General features: G+C 46.9%; 1 protein-coding gene across 1 annotated transcript in view; it reads right to left on the reverse strand.

The window, feature by feature from the left end:
- Positions 1-15,721, reverse strand: part of SELP (selectin P) — a 50,882-nt gene that overhangs the window by 16,243 nt on the left and 18,918 nt on the right. Inside the window, exons 3-10 of the mRNA XM_075540977.1 lie at positions 13,470-13,856; positions 12,545-12,652; positions 11,776-11,961; positions 10,517-10,702; positions 9,710-9,895; positions 7,768-7,953; positions 4,557-4,742; positions 312-497 (exon numbers count right to left, since the gene is read on the reverse strand). Coding sequence (XP_075397092.1) covers positions 312-497; positions 4,557-4,742; positions 7,768-7,953; positions 9,710-9,895; positions 10,517-10,702; positions 11,776-11,961; positions 12,545-12,652; positions 13,470-13,856 — 1,611 coding nt within the window. The remainder of the gene's footprint in view (positions 1-311; positions 498-4,556; positions 4,743-7,767; positions 7,954-9,709; positions 9,896-10,516; positions 10,703-11,775; positions 11,962-12,544; positions 12,653-13,469; positions 13,857-15,721) is intronic.

The raw sequence follows: 15,721 nt of genomic DNA on the forward strand, positions 1-15,721 counted from the left end.
AATCTGAGACAAGTTATGGAAACTCTCCGAGCTTAGCTTCTTTATCTGTAAAACGGAGCCGATACCACTTCTCTCAGTACTTCACAATGGTGGTCTACCTCAAATCATGCGGTGAGACGAAAACACTTCATAAAATCAATTGAAAGAGCCAGTGAGAGAGAAGGAGCCACGTTTGGTCCATTTCCTGATGTTTTCTGTGGCATGTGCTGCTTGCTTCAGGAGAAGAACTCTTTGGCAGGAACCCCTGCCCATTCCCCATTCCTATAATGTTGTCCCCAAAGCCAGGAGAATGACCAGACTGGCGGTCCTACCTTCACACGTTGGAGAGGAACCTGTCCAATGGCCGGATGAGGTGCAATTTAACCTTTCTGGTCCAGACAAAGCAAATCCCTCATCACAGCGGAATTGGCACATGGATTTGTAGCTGGAATCCCCAAGAGGTTGAACACAGGTCATTGTCCCATCCTGAGGACTTCGTAGAGGTGCGCAGGTAACAGCTACCGTGGGCCATAACACAGAAGAGGAGAAATTATTTTAAAATTCAGTGACTTGAAATTAGTTGTGTGTGTGTGTGTGTGTGTGCGCGCGCGCGTGCGCATGCATGCACGTGTACGAGAAAGACAGAGATCCTTAACACCCAAGGGCATCATTTGGTTAGAAATGCGTGTTGGTATTTCATAAAGTATAAAACAATAATGTTTGGGCAATTGACACCTGAAACACCCACAGAGGCAGTTTTTAAAGGAGGGGTGAGCTGTCTGTAAAGATAGCTATGCAGGTGACATGAGCAGAAGTGCCTGCTTCTTAATACTTTCTTTGCAAATAGGCTTAATGTCCTTACTGGAAAGCCATGGCAAAGAGGAAAGGAATCGGAAGAGAAGGAGGCAGGGCGATATAGGATAGGAAAAAGAAAATAAACCCCAAAAATGTATAGGACAGAAGGAGGAATGGACACGGGAGACACCGGGAGAAGGGGACAGTTGTCACAGGATGGCAGTCAATGACGTGGAACTAAATGTGTAGGAATTGTGGGATGGAAGCAGATTACTCTGTAAACCTTCACCCAATTCACCATAAAAAGTTAAAAAATAAACCAAAAAAAAAAGATATGGCACAAAGTACGTTTTTGACTCCCTAAACTCCTTCCCCAACCAGGGGATCAAAGAGCTCAGGTGTGAATCTTGGCTCTTTGCTCTATTAGCAACAAATAACCTTTCTGAACCTCAGATTCTTTACTTGTGAAATGAGAAAAATAATGACTTTTGCTTATCTGCACATTGGCTGGTTATTTAAATCATATAAAGTGAACATTTAAAATGTAATTTAAAAAATCATGACGTCATTCCCCTCCATCCCATCCCACAGTGACTGTGCGCTTGTTTGAAAAGCTGAGCTCAGTCTCCCAGTTTGGGTGGCATTTTTTACAAGTCGGGTCTGAGGGGCCATGGAACCTGCTTTCCCTCAGTGCGGCTACAGGCAATCGTTTTAGTTCTTGCCAACCATTGAGTCGATTCCAACCATTGTGCCCCTACAGGATGGAGCAGGAGTGCTTCACACCTTTACAATATCAGACAACCCTGGAGCAGCGGAGGGGTGTGAGCGAACCGCTGAGCCCTTAAACTGCACCACCAGGGGTCCTGTGGGTCAGCCAAAGACTTCAGTTGTACATCCTGCTTGTCATGTAAGAGCACCGTGACTCTTAGGAAGTCATGTAACCTTTCTGAGCCTTGATTTCTTCACCAGTAAAATGGGAAGTATAGCATACTATACACGGGAGGGGTTAAAAAGTTTGTGATAAAATAGAATTAAGAGACAAGGGAAAATGTCCATGTACTATTGGAAGCCCTCTCCTATATAACTCCCAGGATTTTGACCAACATTGAAAGTGACAATAGCATGTAACTGTGAATAGCTGTCAAGAAACCCTTTTGTTCATCAATCAAATAGTAATAATAATAATAAAATGGACTATATCCGCTGGCATTAAAAAGTGAAGGCCAAGCAAACATGTGCTCCAGGGTGTTATTTCTTCAGTCTCAGACCTGGTTGGGCAACAAGAATTGAGGGTCTTCAGTCTTGGGAGCATTTTCCCTGCCCTTCACTCCTTTCCCTCTCTGGCTACCACCCCCCACTCCCCGCTAAGTCCACTGCCAGCAAGGTGGTTCCAGCTCCGAGCAAGCCTGTACAGGGTGTCTAAGGCTGTGCGTCTTTCCAGGAGCCGAGAGGCGATCTTTCTCCTGCAGCGTGGCTGGTGGGTTTGAACTGCTGACCTTGAGGTTTCCAGTCCAACATATACCCAACCGCACCACTACAGCTCCTTCTACCTTTCCACCAAATGGAGCATTTTGCCCCAAGTTATCTGCCACTAAACCATCTTTCAGTATTAGTGAGTATGAGGGTGCACCCTGGGGAGAGGAAGAGGAGACAATCAAGAAGCCTGTAAACTTTACCGACCACTTTGGGGGAAGGCGTGTGTGGAGGGAGAATCTTAGTGCTCTGAAGTCTGTTATCCGCTCTTTCTCTAAGAGCAGGCTGGGCATTAAAAAGGGAAATTGTCGGCTGACATACGCTCAGAAATGTTACAACAGCTGGGGGGTTGCAGTCCCCGCTGTGCCTTCCTGTCCAGCCCACAATTGATAGGTAGCCAGCAACCCTGGAGGATGAGGAGAAAGTTTAGTCAGAGTAAACAAAGAACGAAAAGCAGAAGAGAACTGGAAGGTCACAGGAAGCAGTGGTGAGTGGCAACCTCCTTGCTGTGAAACGCCCATAGACAGGCCAATATGGGGCAACAGACTGTACTCTGTGCCCTGCACAGGGCAGGGTGGGGCGGAAGAGCTCTGATCACCATGATAACGCATACCAAAGACTCCCAAGTCCTCCCTAAAGCTGTGAGCACGTGTGATGTATCCACGCTTCAATGGAGCCAGGATGAGAATGGAGGGGGAAAGGTCATAGCCCCGTCCTGTTCTCTCCAGACGTCTCACTCTGGAGGTGCCATCTAACCATTTGATTTTGACTCATAGCAACCCTATTACACAGAATAGAACTGTCCCAGAGGTTTCCACGGCTGTGAATCTTTGCAGACTCAGACATCTTTGTCCGACGGAGTGCCTGGTGGGCCAAACTCCCTGTTCGCAGCCAGTAGCTTAACCACACCACTGGCTTTGAAGGCTCATCCAGTACAAACCATGAGGAGCTGTCTGGGAGTGAAGGACATTCTGCGTGCTGACTTTATCTATTCATTTGTACGTTCATCCACTTGTTCATTCATTCATTCACTGTTGACCCAAGTTAGAAGTGGTGCGTGTTCACGTGTGCTTGCTTCTTCATTAAAAATAAAGTATCTGCCTGATTTTGCCAGATGTTGAGAATCTGTACAAAGTGAATAGCCTAAGGCAAGCAATACAGAAGTATCTAGTATTTTACACATTAACTTTTTACTAAAATTACACGTGTTTCATAAAGCATGAATTGCATAGGAAAAAAGTGGATGGGGAAAATATTTGGAGGAATTCACACCAGAACATAACAGTCTTCGGTTTAAGATGGAATTATTTATGAGAATATAATTTTGTTTCTCTCTATATTCCTATTTTTCTGTAGCTTTTATAAATAAAGACCCTGTTTTAAGAAGCATTTCCCCATAATTATAACTAAAGAATCCGATGCACTGAGTAGGGAACAAAGCCGGGAGGTGTAGAAAACATACCTTTCTCTTACTCCCACAGACAGATGACCAAAGTCAATTCTCCTTCAGATGGGTACGGTAATATTGACAAAATGCAACGACTTTCATATAACACTACAGTGCACATACGTTTATACTGAATATGAAAGTTTCTTTCTTCTGAGAACACTGTAACCTCAAGTTTAAAGCGTAGTCTCTTCCTCTTTTCATCATTCTCACTTATGATAAGTAGTTTCTTCAATATCATACAAATCTTGAAGGAGGTGTTTAAGTGCCACCCACTGTTCTCCCATTCTGCTCCACGGCTCTGCCTGTTTTCTCCCATCATGCTCCACGACTCTGCCCCATTCCACCATGGCACTCCAGGTCAGCCTTGGGACAGTCATCCTGTACCTACCCTTTTCCTTCTAGATTTCTTTACGGATAGTCATTCCCTTGGCTCATGAAGAGAGCCCTGCGTCTCTGGTAAAGAAGACCCTCGGTGAGATGGATTAGCACAGTGGCTGCAACACTGGTTTCAATCACAGACTACGAGGATGATGCAGGACCAGACAGCATTGCATTCTGTCGTACTGAGAGTCACTCTGAGTGGGAACTGACTCAACAGCATGAACAGCAGCCACAACAAGGATCCTGGTAAAGGGCTAACAGGGGCCACTCTGTATTTTCTGTTGCCAACCAGGCTGACACTTAGACCATCCACCTAATCCTTGAAGGTGTTTGCAATAAGGGTCCCTAAGTGAAAGCTTGAGAGAGAGAGTATGTATTAATTTTCCAGCCCTTTTATGATGCTAGCCCTGGCCAGGTATGACTTCTAAATGACAACCTGCAGCTTATTCCCAAAATTCTGGAGAGAATATAACCTCACCTTGGCATTCTGGAAGCCCAGCACTCCAGTGCCCAGTAGCCAAGCATTGCAGCATGCTTGCACCCACCAGGAGCAGGCCTTCATCACAGGTGAAGCTGCAGGAGGACTGGTACATGAAGACTCCAAAGGGATGGGAGCAGTTCACTCGAGCCTTACTGGGAACCTGAAGATCTTGACACTGCAGAGCTAAGACAAAGGAAGCAAGAGAGGAGAGAAACAGTTACTTCAATCACTAAATTTTTCTAGTGCCAAGAGCAAAGGTTCTTAAATTGGGCTTGTTTCGCCTGGAAGCAGATAAGTCATTTTATTAGTATAGCATATAGAGACGTTTCTTCCCTGAAGCCAGTGGGTGTGCTTGCACCACCAACTCTGTGGTTGACAATTCAAAGCTTCACCACCACTCCACCATCCAGTCAGCTCCCAATGCATGAGCCTGTTCACAACAGGATCAGCCTCATGCCATGCATAGGATTCTCATTGACTTGCTTCCAGAAGAAATTGCCAGTCTTCCTTCCTGGTTCATCTGAGCCTGGAAGGCCCACTGAAGCCCATTCAGAATCATACCAATACAGCAGCCTACACTGGCCAAGGAGTGGTAGTTGTGAATGTGGTGCACTGGCTCAGAATTGAGCTTGGATCTCTCAAGTGGAGGGTGAGAATTCTATGGCTGCGCTCAAGACAAATAATGGTAGCTCCATGTTACAGAAGACACCGAACCTCAAAGAGAAGGACATGACAGAGGCAGGACTAAGCATCTCTTCCACTACTCTTCCTCGCTCCTATGCTGTTCTTCATGTGCCAGTTTCCCCCTATCTTCATGCCAAGCTTTCTCATACTTGTTAAGCAATGCAACCCTTGCCTTGAAATTGCTGGAATGAGCCTGTTGGGCCCAACAATGGTTTTGATCCTTATTTCATCTCTGGTATGTAGGAGATGATCAAAAAGCTCAACATCAGCAGCTAAAACCAGGCTTGGGCTCAACTGTGCAACAGACCCTCATTTTCTCAAATGTAAGTTCAGGTTGAAGTTGGAGAAAATTAAGACAAGCACATGAGAGCCAATATTCAACCTTGAGTCTATCCCACCTGAATTTCAAGAACACCTCAAGAATAGATTTGATGCATTAAACACTAATGACAGAAGGCCAGTGAAATAACATCAAGAAGCATCATACACCAGGAAAGCAAAAAGACACAAAAAATATAGAAAAGATCAAAATGGATGTCAGAGGAGACCGAAAGGTGATCATATCATAAAGTAACTAAGGTACATAGAATAAATGATGAAGTCAAAGAACTGAACAGAAAATTTCAATGAGCAGCTCAAAAAGATAAAGTAAAAAAAGCATAATGAGATGTGAAAAAGACCTAAAGTAAGAAAACCCCCAAAAAAGAAGAGCGCACTCAGCATACCTTAAACTAAAAGAACTTAAGATAAAATTCAAGCCTTGAGTTGCAATATTGAAAGTGTCTGTTGGCAAAATACTGAACGGTGCAGGAAGCATCAAAAGAAGGTGGAAAGAATGCACAGAGTCACCATAACAAAGAGAATTAATTGACACTCAACCATTGCGAGAGGTAGCATATGAGCAAAAGCCAATGATGCTGAAGCAAGATGTTCCAGCTGCATGGAACGCATGAACCAAAAACATGGCTCCAGGATTTGATGGAATACCAACTGAAATGTTCAACAAGCTGGAAGCACTCATTCATCTATGCCAGGATATTTGGAAGACAGTTACTTGGCCAATTCATTGGAAGAGAGCCATATTTGTACCCATTCCAAAGAAAGGTGAACCAACAGAATGTGCAAGTAATAGAACAGTGTCATTGATAGCACGTGTAAGTAAAATTTTGCTGCAGATCATTCAGCAATGGCTGCAGCAGTGCATTCTCAGGGAGCTACCAAAGATTCAGGTCAGATACAGAAGAGGGTGTGAAACAAGGAATGTCATTGCTGATGTCAAATGCGTCTTCGCTGAAAGTAGAGAATACCAGGAAGATGCTTATCTGTGTTTCATTAACTGTACAAAAGTATCTGATTGTGTGGATCATAATGAACTATGTATAATCTTGAGAAGAATGGAAATTTTAGAGCAGTTCACTGGGCTCACCCAGAACCTGTACATGGATCAAAAGGCAATTGTGTGAACAGAACAAGGGAATGGTATATAGTTTAAAATCAGGAAAGGTTTGCATCAGGGTTGTATCTTCTTGCCATACTTATTTAATCTGTATGCTAAGCAAATAATTAGAGGAGTTGGATTATATAAAGAATGTGGCACCAGGATTGGAGGAAAGCTTATTAACAACCTGTGATATGCAGATGACACAACTTTGCTTGCTAAAAATGTGGAAGACTTGAAGCACTTGCTGATGAAGATCAAGGATTGAGGTCTTCAGTATGGATTACAACTCAATGTAAAGAAGACCAAAATCCTCACAACTGGACCAATGGGTACCATCAAGACAAATGGAGAAAAGACTGAAGTTGTCAATGATCAATGATTTCACCTTAGTTGAATCCACAATCATTTCTCGTGGAAGCAGGAGTCAAGAGATCAAGACAAGTTGTCTTGGGTAAATCTGATGCATAAGACCTCTTTAAAGTGTTGGAAAGCAAGGAGGTTACTTTGAGGACTAAGGTGCATGTGACCCAAGCCATAGTGTTTTCAATTGCCTCATACGCATGTGCAAGTTGGACCTTGACTAAAGAAGACTGAAGAAGAAGGAATGTGTTTGAATGGGGGTGCTGAAGAAGAATTGACAGCATCATGGGCTTTCAAAAGGACAAACACATCTGTCTTGGAGGAAGTACACCCAGATTTCTCCTTAGAGGCAACGATGGGGAGACTTGGTCTCACATACTTTGGATATGTTGTCAGGAGAGACCAACCCTGGAGAAGGACATCATACTTGGTAAAGCAGAGGGGCAGCAAAAAAGAGGAAGGTTCTCAGTGGCAGGGATTGACAAATGGCTTCAGCAGTGGCTGCTGCACAGCAACGACTGTGAGGATGGGGCAGGACCAGGCGGTGGTTCCTTGTGCTGTACATGCGGTCTCTTTATGTTGGAACTGAGTGAATGACCCTAAGATCAAGGTCCTTGAGGAGTGTCTGACAGGGGAGAGAGTGGTGCTGCTCTACACGGGTACCAACACAGATGCTTTGTACTAGGCTGGGAGTGGCCAAAGAATATGTCATTGTCACCATACCTTGACAGACTGGGACCGGCGCTGTCCACTGTCCCAAGTCAGAACATCGAATCATCTCAGCCCCTCTCAGCCGGAAGCCCTCAGCACAATGGAAGCTACAGTTGGTGTTGTACTGAAATCCTCGCGAGGATGGGGTGCAATCCATGCTTCCGTGGGCAGGACTCTCCACTGGGTCACATGCGATGTCTAAAGGGAAAAGGTCTTGTCTGAAACGGCTATTGGAATGGCCAGTTCTTCCTCAGAAGAGATGCCACATCTTTTCTGCCCCCATTGTCAGTACATTCCGAACCCCAAATGCTCCGTTTTTTAAACACTCTGTCCAGAGCACCTTTTCCATGCCATGCTTCAGGTCTCAATTTAGACTGGACTTTTCTAGGACGCTTGCTCTGCCCACCCCAAGACAGGGTCAGGAACCCTTCCAAGAGGCCACCAGGGCCCTTGTTCTCGCTCTGTTGTACTCTTCCCCAGGATACTGCCGTCTCCTGAGGGCCAGGATAGGTCAGAATTCTAATCCAGAGCCTAGCACAGCACTTGCTATATCGGAAGCACTTGTTAAATATTTGTGAGCATTATTTGTAGAACTCGATCAAGAAAAAGTTAATATTGGGAAAGGGTGGACTTAGGGACCATGTGGCTTATTGTGGACAGCCTATTGTCTAGCCCTGTAAGCGATGGTCAATGAGCCTTGTCTCTAGAGCATAATACATCATCCTAATCAGACTTCAAAACGGCCACATGTGCACAGCTCAAGTGGAATTCTGAAGCAGAATACGTCATCCTAATCAGACTTCAAAATGGCCACATGAGCACAGGCCAAGTGGAATTCTGGAGCACAATTCAAGCCTGAGTCACGTCCGTTCTCCTAATATTGATTTCCTCTGGCTCTTTCTTGAAGGAGACATTCCATCTCCAGGCTGTTCCTGTTTTTGTTGGTGTTTTTTTTGTTTTCTTCAGAGTGTAAAGATAACTCTTTCTGCTTACCCCGGGGTGCGTCCTGTGCTTGACTTCTGGGTTGAACAGAATGAAGACATTTTAAAGGCAAAGATTCTCTAGGGTTTTCTCTTACTTTTCAGATGAGAAATGTCAGGTTTGGAAATGTTCAGTGACTTCTCTAAAGCTTCATAGCTAGACAGGATCCGACCGGTGCTCGGAATGTGGGTGTCTGGGAATTTACTGACCCCACCTTTAATGTCTTCCCCATCCCACTCGATTCTCTCCAAACTGAGGGTGAGAGACAATTGCAGAGAATTTGGACTCATGGTATCACGCCATGATCCAGGATTGGAGCGCAGGGGCTTGTTCAACGCAGCGGTCCTTGCTCCTTGGCCAACACCCACTTTGCTGTAGACTCTGGAATAGAATGATGACCCACCCCAGACTGAGAGTGCTGCTTCGACTCTCTCTCACATTTAGTTCCTCAATCCGTAGCTTTCACATGCCAGAAGGGCAGGGAGTGGGTGAGGGAAGAGGTGTAAAATTCAGCTTATTAGAGGCCAGTTGTATGCTAGGTACTTCATACCAGCTTTTAATTGTATGAATTTTATATACGCAATTCTTACAAACCCCAAACTGTTGAGTTCATTCTGGCTCATAGAGACTTTATGAGACAGGTTAGAGCTGCCCTTTAGGGCTTCTGAAACTGTACATCTTTCTGGCAGCAAATGGCCTCAGAGGTCAGGGGGTGGGAGAGTGGCGAGGGAGGCTTGAACCCCTGAGCTTGCAGTTAGCCATCTAATGCTTAACCCTCTGGGCCCCTTACTGCTCAGAGAAGAACCTTACATGACTTGGGTCCATTTCAGAGATAAAGAAAACATACCCCCTGTAGTAGAACCTCTCGCTCCAGGGCCCAGCGCATGCCACCCTGTCTTTGAGAGCCCTGGTCTACCCACTGGCCCCTGGCTTCCTCCCAGATGGCCTGGCGGCTACTGAGGAGAAACCCTACCTTCACAGGCTGGCAGGGGTGCAGTCCACTGGCCAGAGCCAATGCATCGGAGGGTACCCGAGCCCCTCATTCGATAGCCAGGTTGACACTCGAATTTACAGCTGGAGCCAAAAGCAAAGGCAGCAAGGGGATGAGCGCAGTCCATGGTCCCTTTGCTGGGCGCTTCCAGGTGCCGACACTGAGCAGCTGGGGGAACAACCATGGACAAAGAGAACGGGTCTGAGGTGGGAGGAAAGCCATGCCCGCGGCTGGGAAGCAAGAGTAGGACCATTGTGGAAATTGATGGTGGTTAGGAAGCTCTAAGGCCCTAGGAACATTTTCCAGACATGGCACGGCAGTCTGCCTTAAAGTGACCCAAGTCTCTGAAATGCCTAGATTCTTCCAACTTTTATTCATAATATCCTCTACTTCCAACATCCTCTAAACCTGTTGCCATAGGTCTCGTAGTGTCTCCAGATGTGTGTCACACACACACACACACACACACACACACACACACACACACCTTACATGATATAGGTCCTGTAAGGTCATTATGAATTAGGTCATTCTGAACTGCTTGTGGGCTCAATTTGGGGGCCAACGAAGATTTTAAATGTTGGTACAGTAAGGGTAGCCTCGTTTTTCTGGAACCTGGCACTCTTGTGCTCTATCAGATTTACTGAATCTAGCTGAGTGGCATGTGGCAAGTAGAGTCACAATTTGGCAGTTCAAGCCAGCTTCTCTCTAGGCTGAGCAGTTTCATCCTTACACCCAGAATGGGTTCAGTGCTGTGGGCATTAGACTTCCCAAATGCCCAGAACTCACCTCTGCACACTGGGGCCGGGGAGGTCCACACCCCAGAGGCAGTGCATCGAACTTCCTCTGGCCCAACAAGTGTGAATCCCTCTTCACAGCGGAAGCTGCAGCTGGACTGGTACTGGAAGTCTTCTGCCGAATGACGACATGCCATGCTTCCTCGGGCAGGAGTCTCCAGGGGTGGGCACAGGGTGGCTGGAAATGACCAAAGAGCAATGCTGTGAATCCTTGGGTTTCTGTCCAGCCTCATGAAGGCTCTGGAATTCTGCAGCAGCTACCTTTTCCCAAGTGACAGGTAAGGCGATGGACTTGGTTGGGTAAATGACACTTTCAATAGTTGGGTGGAAAGATCCGAGCATGATTATTTTTCACTTGCTTTTTTTAATGGTGGCATAATGGATTGTGATTGAGGCTGCTTAGCACAAGGGAAACAGTTGGAAGCCGCCAGTCCCTCCTTGGGAGAAAGAAAAAGCTTTCTACTTCCATAAAGATTTACAGTTTCAGAAACCCACAGGGGCAGTTCTACTCTGTCCGATAGGGTCACTATGAGTAGCTATCAACTAGATGGCAATGAGTTTTCATGGCTTAGTGTTGTGTTTCTAATGCAAGTAAACATATCCAATTACAAATACTCAATCCCCCATCCTCATGATTTTAGTGTTTAATTTGCAAAGCAAAAAGAATACCTCTTTAATGGTTTCGCTTGAGAAGCAAGAATTAGACTGCTTTCCTTGCATTACAAATCCAGACTACCATTAGAGTTACTTTTGATGATCCTTGAAAGCATTATGCTAGTGAAATAATCCAGTTCCCGAAAGCAAAGATAGTATGATTTCATTGACATGAAATACTTAAAAGAGGCAAGTGTGGAGCTATCTCAGTTTAACAGTGGCTGCCAAGGGCAGGGGGGAAGGGGCAGAGGGCAATATTTTTCTAGCTAGCATTGAGTTGCCGTTTATGGACATGGGGAATGTGGCAGTGGATATCGATGATGGTTGCGCAACATGACAGATACCATCGGTTTTTGCTGAATTGTAACAAGTGGGAAGTGCTAAATGGGCAAGCATCGCCAATTCTCAAAAACGTGTACAAGAGTCAAAGGACAAACTGACACGACTCTGGTGAATGGGTACCAGAGACGAGGAGAACTTCCCATCTACTGTGTATCCTTGTCGTTTCTTACATGTTTCATGGAGAAAGCTCCATTTGCCTGGTTTGTGTTTGACTGTGGCATATCAAACAGAATACAAAGAACAGAGACCACCCACCTACACACTGCGGGGGGGCATCCGTCCAGTTTCCAGAAGCCGAACATTCCAAGGTGTCAGGTCCCTTCAAGGTGAACCCTTCTGGACAGTGGAAGTGACACTGTGAGTTGAAAGAGAAGCTTCCCAGAGGGTGGCTGCAGTTCATGAGCACATTTTGAGGTAAGTCCAATTCTCCACACACTCTCACTGCAGGAGAGAAAAACATTGATTTTTCCCCCCATTATCGACTTAAAGAAAAGGTCACATTTGCTGAACGTTGACTCTTATCTATGTCACCCTCTTGGCTCCATCTTTCTCAGGCTCTACCCCAATTTAGTCATTGTTACTTGGTCCCTTTGTGTTATCAGCTTCCATAAAAGTTTACAGCTTCAGAGACCTTATGGAGCAATTCACTCTTCCTACGGGGTTGCTGAGTCAGAATTGACTCTACAGCAGTGGGTTTGCACTGGCGACACTGGGGAAAATGATTCTTCTTTCCCTGGCTCTTCAGTTAAGCGAGTAAAATTAGTCCCAAGGGGTTCTCTGATTTGCTTCCTTTATGTTTCCCTTTTCCCTGATGAGATTTTTATGAGCAAATGTTTTTTCCAAATATAAAATGCCTACCCAGAGTGTGTACCTAGGAGGATTCTGGGGGGGCGGAAAGGGGGCGGCAGGAAGATCATTGAGGGCACCTGGGACTAGCTCTCATCCAGGGCATCACTTCTATCCTGACATCACCTTTAGCACAAGACCAAATACCAGAATCATACCAACAAAGCGGCCCCCTCACCGTTTTCACATTCTGGTCCATAGAATCCAGGGTAGCAGGAGCAGGTGTAGTTCCCGATGGTCTCTATGCACTCCCCTTGCTTGCTGCAGGACAGGTCTTGGCAGGACGCTGGATGGATGTGCAAAGTCAGAATCATGGGCATTTGAAGGAGATGTTGTCCCAAGCCACAGACTCAGACCTGCTCGGGCCGAACAGAGTTAGCCAGACAACCAAGAACCACAACAGCCTCCGGAAAAGCAGGCTGTGCCCATGAAAGCCGTCAGGAGAGATCTGTGGGCATTGAAAGGCTCCCATTGTGTGCTGTACCTACTGTTCCCCAGGGAGGAGGCTTCTCTGTGTGGACACCGAGGGACAGATGGAGATGTCCAGGGGTTTGTGGACAGAGGAAATCTTCCGTGTGGGACAAGCCAGCCTCTGACATTTTCAGAGAGTTGGAGGGTTACAGAAGCCACCAGCTGCTCCGGGGAGAAAGACATGGCAGTCTAGTAAAGGTGACAGCCTGGAAAATCCTACGGGGGTGCGATAACACAGGGGGAATCCTGTAGGGTCACTGTGAGCTGGAATTGACTGGACAGCAACAAGCCACCGTTCACTGATGCTTACAAAGCTCCCTGCCTTTGCAGCTCCCACTGACTGCCCCTGTGGTTATTTTAACCAACCAATGAAGCCATAGCAACCAAGACACATGTCAGAGGAGCAGAGAGGGCTTTGGAGTCCCCAGGGAGTTTGGATGACTACTTGTCCGGAGGAGGTTTGAGTCCACCCAGGGGGTGCTCAGAAGAAAGGCCTGGTGGTGAGCTACATGGAAAACGAAAATAAATCAGCTACTGAAAACCCGGTGGGGCACAATTCTGCCGAGACACGCAGGCGGTGGCCGTAAAGCGGAGCGGACGCCACAGAAACTCTGCTTGGGAGAAGCCCTTACCGGTATAGCACAGCGCCAGCTTCTTCTTCCAGCACGGCTCGTCGTTCCACTTGCCCGGGGCCGACGGGCTCTTGATGTAGATCTCCACGCAGTCCTGGTTGTTGCGCCTGTTGTTGGGCTCGTTGTCCGCCCAGTTCTCCGCTTCCTGCGTGAGGCTCTTTTTAGTTCCCACCCACGTCCAAACGTTATTGATCTTTCGGATGCCGATCCAGTAGTACGAGCTGTAGTAGGGCATCACCTCGTTGAGGTGGGCGATTTCATTTTTATTCTGGATGGCCACTAAATCTGTGTAGTACTTCTGGCAGAAGGCCCGAGATATGTTCCACGAGTATGCTTTGGTGCTGTGGTGATACGTCCAGGCCTCCACTTCGCCCTGGCTCAGTAGTTCTAGAATAATGGAGAGTGAGGACCAGGTTAGCATCCCTGACCCGAGGTGGGCTGCGCTTGTGAGCACACCACTGTGTACTCAGACGGGTTTCTGGTCAGATGACGAATTCTCGACACGTGGCCATTTGATGTCTAATCTAGCTTTCAAGGAAAAGATCAGGCTTTCATTTTGTACTCAGGCAAACTCAGGGTATGTGAAGTCAGGAGATAGATGTTTGAGCACTGAAGATTTGGCACCCCCTATGACCAGAGTTGGAAAGAAACTCAGAGGTCATTGAATGGATCCCCCTCCGCTTCTAAGTGATCCAAAGCCAACCAGGCCTGCTGTCGTGTCTAACTCAATGAAACCAAAGCCAACCAATTGCTGCTAAGCTGACCCCAAATAGTGGCAGCCTGTGTGGGCGAGAGCTGAACCGCGCTCCTGGGGGTTTTTAATGACTCTCATCTGCGGAAGTCGACCACGGCATCGCTGGTGGGTGTCAATCACTGTCCTGTCCGTTAGTAACTGAGGGCGTCACTGTTTGTGCCACTCAGGGAGCTTTCACTCAAAGAAGGAAGCATGTCAAGTAATTTGCCCGAACCCAAGTTAAATGGCATGTAAACTATCTTCTATCCACCGGTTCAATCTTTAACGTGGAAAATCAGGTGAGTTGTGACCCGCAACCCACCTCCTAGGGCAGTCCCACGGCCTGCCTCATTGAGTCTCTTAGCAAAAGAGCGCCCACTTCCGGGTCTTGGCATACCCAAATGTGTCTGCTCTCTTGGCTGCCCTCTGCACTTCATGCCTGAGAAAGATGAGGCTGTCTGCTCCGGTGAAGATTTATAGTCTCGGAAACCCTGGGAACCAGTCCTACTCTGCCCTGCAGGGTGGCTAGGAGTCGGAATCCCTGGGTTGGATGCTCCAGGCCGCCCCAGATTGGCTTGGTGTTTCTTCCTCCAGACTCGGACTGCTTACTGCACCTGCCCACAGGCCCATTCTAGCCATGGCTGTCATGTCCGTTTATACAGCACTCTGCACGTCTGCTAGACATGCAGCCCTGGAGGTGGGCTCTGGGTCCTTAGCACCCAGCATAGAGCTTGTCGCCCTGTCAAGCAGAGTTCAAGACATACCTATTGAACACGTGAAATGCAGCTCGTTGTGGCAAAACCAGGACTGGAGAGCAGATCCCCAGATTTCCACTCGCTACTCTCCTGGCTGCTTCTCTTTGGTCACTGGCTTACTCCAGGTATGCTTGCTTACTTGTTTGTTAAAACACAGCTCAAAGCAAGTCTCCTTCACATCTGTCTGAGCTATCACAAAAACAGTGTGCTTTTCCGATGAATGCAGCACACTAGGGGACAGAGGGTTGTTATTGTAGTCTGCGGGTGCTCAGTGCAGAGGTGTACAATGCAAGTAATCAGGCCTGGAAATGGCCCCTCTTCCTGTTTATAAAGGCTGGTCCTCATTCAAGCTGCTTCTCTGCTCTCAGTCACCTACTGAACCTCCTCACTGACACCTCTGTAATGTGGGTTTTGCCTTGAACGTTTATGCCACAAATTCTGCTATGTCCAAGGATACAGCACGACTTTGACGGGCACTAGGCACTTTTGCCTTTGTGGGCTCCTTCCTCCGTAAAGCAAAATAAAACAAAAACCATTTCAAGTTATAGTGTATCGCTGCCTTGGGATAAAGATGAGGATATTAATATTATAAGGAGCCCTAGTAGCTCAATGGTTAAGCCTTGGCTGCTCACAGAAAGGTCAGTGGTTGGAACCCACGCAGTAGCTCGGTGGGAGAAAGGCCTGGTGAGCCACTCCCCTAAGATGACAGTGTACAAAGCCCTGTGTGGCAATTCCACTCTGTTACCTGGAGTCACCGGGAGTCG

Source organism: Tenrec ecaudatus, chromosome 1, assembly GCF_050624435.1.
Source record: "Tenrec ecaudatus isolate mTenEca1 chromosome 1, mTenEca1.hap1, whole genome shotgun sequence".
Lineage (NCBI taxonomy): Eukaryota > Metazoa > Chordata > Mammalia > Afrosoricida > Tenrecidae > Tenrec > Tenrec ecaudatus.